At 31.3% G+C, this 3,292-nt stretch overlaps 1 protein-coding gene across 1 annotated transcript; it reads left to right on the top strand.

The window, feature by feature from the left end:
• The first annotated feature begins 399 nt into the window (after nt 1–399).
• Nucleotides 400–1,258, top strand: LOC110719252. Its single transcript, XM_021898150.1, has 2 exons — nt 400–654; nt 749–1,258. Exons 1-2 carry the CDS (start codon nt 400–402, stop codon nt 1,256–1,258), a joined length of 765 nt encoding a protein of 254 aa, XP_021753842.1.
• The last annotated feature ends 2,034 nt before the right edge of the window (nt 1,259–3,292 follow it).

Genomic DNA, 3,292 nt, shown 5'->3' with positions numbered 1-3,292 from the left:
TTTGTCATTATGTACAAATGAAGCTCATTTATTTTGTCGTTTCGTAGATTAAAAGCTTGTTTTTGTTTTATTATGTTGTTTTGTTGTTATTAATCATCATTGTATAATATTACCGTTATTATTATAATTATTGTTACTACTATTATTGTTGTCGTTTTTGCTGTTTTTTGCGACTAACATGATTTATTTTTACCTAATCATATAATTACTCACAATAATAAACCAAGGGGGAGAAAAGAACTATATTATTTATGGTTTATTATTGTTAAATAAATTTAATTATTACGTGTTTCATTAACAAACTATAAATATGGAAGAATTAAACATATGTGTTGTACATATGATTTATTATTATAAACTAATTATCACGTAATTTGTTGTAGTTAAAATGGAGATCTTATGAAAAGACAATTCAGCATCCCAGATTTATCTGAAAAGAAATTTTTGGAATGGAAAGTGGATGCCATGATGAATTTGAAAGCTCAAGGGTTGGAGCACACTGTTAAAGATAATAAAAGTCCCTCTGGTCAAGCAACTGATGCTACCACTTCTGCAACGACGGTTGTAAAACCTGTAACTGAACAAGAAAAGGCAAAAGCGTTAGTGTTACTAAGGCATCATTTACATGAAAGCCTTAAAACTGAGTACATGATGGTTGAAGATCCCAAAAAATTATGGGATTGCCTTAATGAAAGATTTGGACACCATAGAAGGGTGCTCCTTCTTAAGACATTATTTACGGTTCCAGGATTTCAAATCTGTAATTGATTACAATTCAGCTATACATGAGATAGTATCTATACTGAGATACTGTGATCATCCGGTCACCGATGAACAGATGATTGAAAAAACATTCACTACCTTTCATGCAAGCAACATACTGTTGCAAGAACAATATCATGAAAGAGATTTCAAAAAGTTTAATGAATTGATGAGTGTATTGGTTGTTGTTGAACAAAATAATAATCTTTTGTTGAAAAATCATAATCTTAGACCAACTGGGTCTTTGGACACTCATGAGACAAATGCCACAAATTCTTATCCACCCGAGGCAAATGCTACACAAAGAGGTGGACGTGGTAGAAATAATTTTCAAAGAAACAGTAATTTCATAAATTCTGAGAAACAGAAGGGACAATCATTTGGAAGCCACAAACAAACTCCTTTAAAAGGAAAAGACACATGTTACAGATGTGGCATGACATGGCATTGGGGACGTACTTATCGTACGGCTAAACATTTGGTAGATCTTTACTAGGCTTTTGTAAAAGGCAAAGGGAAAAATGCAGAAGCAAATTATGTTAGCGAAGAAAATGCTCCTTGTCCCAGCCTTGATGTGTCTGTTTATTTCATGGATAATGCTGAAATTGATAATGATTTCATCTTTGGAGAAAATAACAACGCTTAGATTTCCTATCTACTAATGTAAAATATATTATGTTTTAATGTATTTTCTTTTACGTACTGTATTTTAAATTTCTAGTCATGTACTTTTAATTTCTATCATCAATAAAAGTTTGTATGATATTATTCTAAACTAATCTCATATTTATTTTATGAAGATATGGATCTGCCTAAAGTTGGTTCCGAATATCAATGCCTTTTGGAAACTGGAACAACACATACTATTTTGAAGGATAGAAAATATTTTTCACAACTAACGTTGTTTCAAGCAAATGTAAACACTATTTCCGGGTCAGCTAAATTAATTGAAGGATCTGGAAAAGCTTTTATAGTGCTTCCAAATGGAACAAAATGGATAATCAATAATGCTTTATATTCGAGTAAATCTCGAAGAAATCTCATAAGCTTTAAAGATGTACGCCAAAATGGCTATCATTTAGAAACAATAACAGGTCAAAAGGAGTATTTATGCCTCATGGCAGGAAAATATGGCAAGAAACACATTTATGAGAAATTGCCAGCATATTCTTCGGGGTTATATCGTATAAACATACGACCCGTGGAAATCAATATGATATCTAAACAGAATTTAGATGACAAACATTTGATTATTTTATGGCATGATCGTTTGGGACATCCAGCAACTGGGATGATGCAAAGAATAATAGCAAATTCAGTTGCACATTCAATAAGAAATGTCAAAATTCCTCGATCAAATGAATTAACATGCTCTGCATGTTCACTTGGCAAATTAATTATAAGACCATCTATGAACAAAATTGCTATTGAATCTTCAAAATTCTTGGAAAGAATTCAAGGAAATATTTGTAGGTCAATTAATCCGGCATGTGGACCATTTCGATATTTCATGGTTTTAATTGATGCTTCTACACGATGGTCACTGATAGGCATGTCGCGTACCTAACAAAAATAACTTAACAAGACCATTACTATGTAGATAGGCCATAGGCAAGTATAGATCGAATCCCAAAAGACTATGGTTTGACTAATTGGACAGACTCAAATAAATACTAAGTAACCAAAGTAATAGTGAGAATTAATAACTAAAAATAATTAAAACAATTAAATCTAAGTAATATGACAAATCAAATTCTAAAAACATCCAAGATCAAGCATCACCACAAATGCAATTAACGCAATAGTCGTTCTACCCCGAACATATAATTCAATTGATTAATGAGGAAAAGTAATGCCTAAATAGTATCAATGGTATTGGCTTCTCTAATCACAATCAAGCCTACTTATGTAGAATTATGTAAATTAAAGATTTTGAGCACATTACTCTAACTTCCTAATCATCCATTCAACTACTCTCGTGATGAACTTCAAACCCTTAGTTGGTTTATTCAAACCCGTTAAAACCCAACTCCCGTTGCGATAAAAACAATGGATTAATAACAATACTAATTTCTCTAATCTAGTATTGGCATGAGCACAATCAATTAAGCATATCAATTGCAATTATCATTAGAGAATTTAAAGAATTAAATCATGCATTAATCATATTCAGGTTCCACTAGATCTTGGAATAAAGAAACTACTTACACATAGTAATGAAAACAATAACAAGAATAAAAAAATCAAAGGAATTAAAGAGAATAAGAAAATACCGAATATTGAATTACTAAAGATAAACGAAAAATCTTGAGTGCATAATCTTGAATTACAATGAAAATAAAGTCTAGAGAGAAAACTAGGGTTCTAAGATGATAGATAACGAAATAATAATGCTAAAGAGTATTTATAATAAAGTTAAAAGACAGGATAAAATAAGGAAAGAAATCGGATGAAAATCGATCAAATTCGTCCAGGCATGGGCGTGCCACACAGAACATGCCCGTGCCTAAAGTCCGAAACAAATTTTCTT

The sequence above is a fragment of the Chenopodium quinoa genome, unplaced genomic scaffold (assembly GCF_001683475.1).
Source record: "Chenopodium quinoa cultivar QQ74 unplaced genomic scaffold, ASM168347v1, whole genome shotgun sequence".
NCBI lineage: Eukaryota > Viridiplantae > Streptophyta > Magnoliopsida > Caryophyllales > Amaranthaceae > Chenopodium > Chenopodium quinoa.
This window is presented reverse-complemented; position numbering and strand designations above follow the sequence as displayed.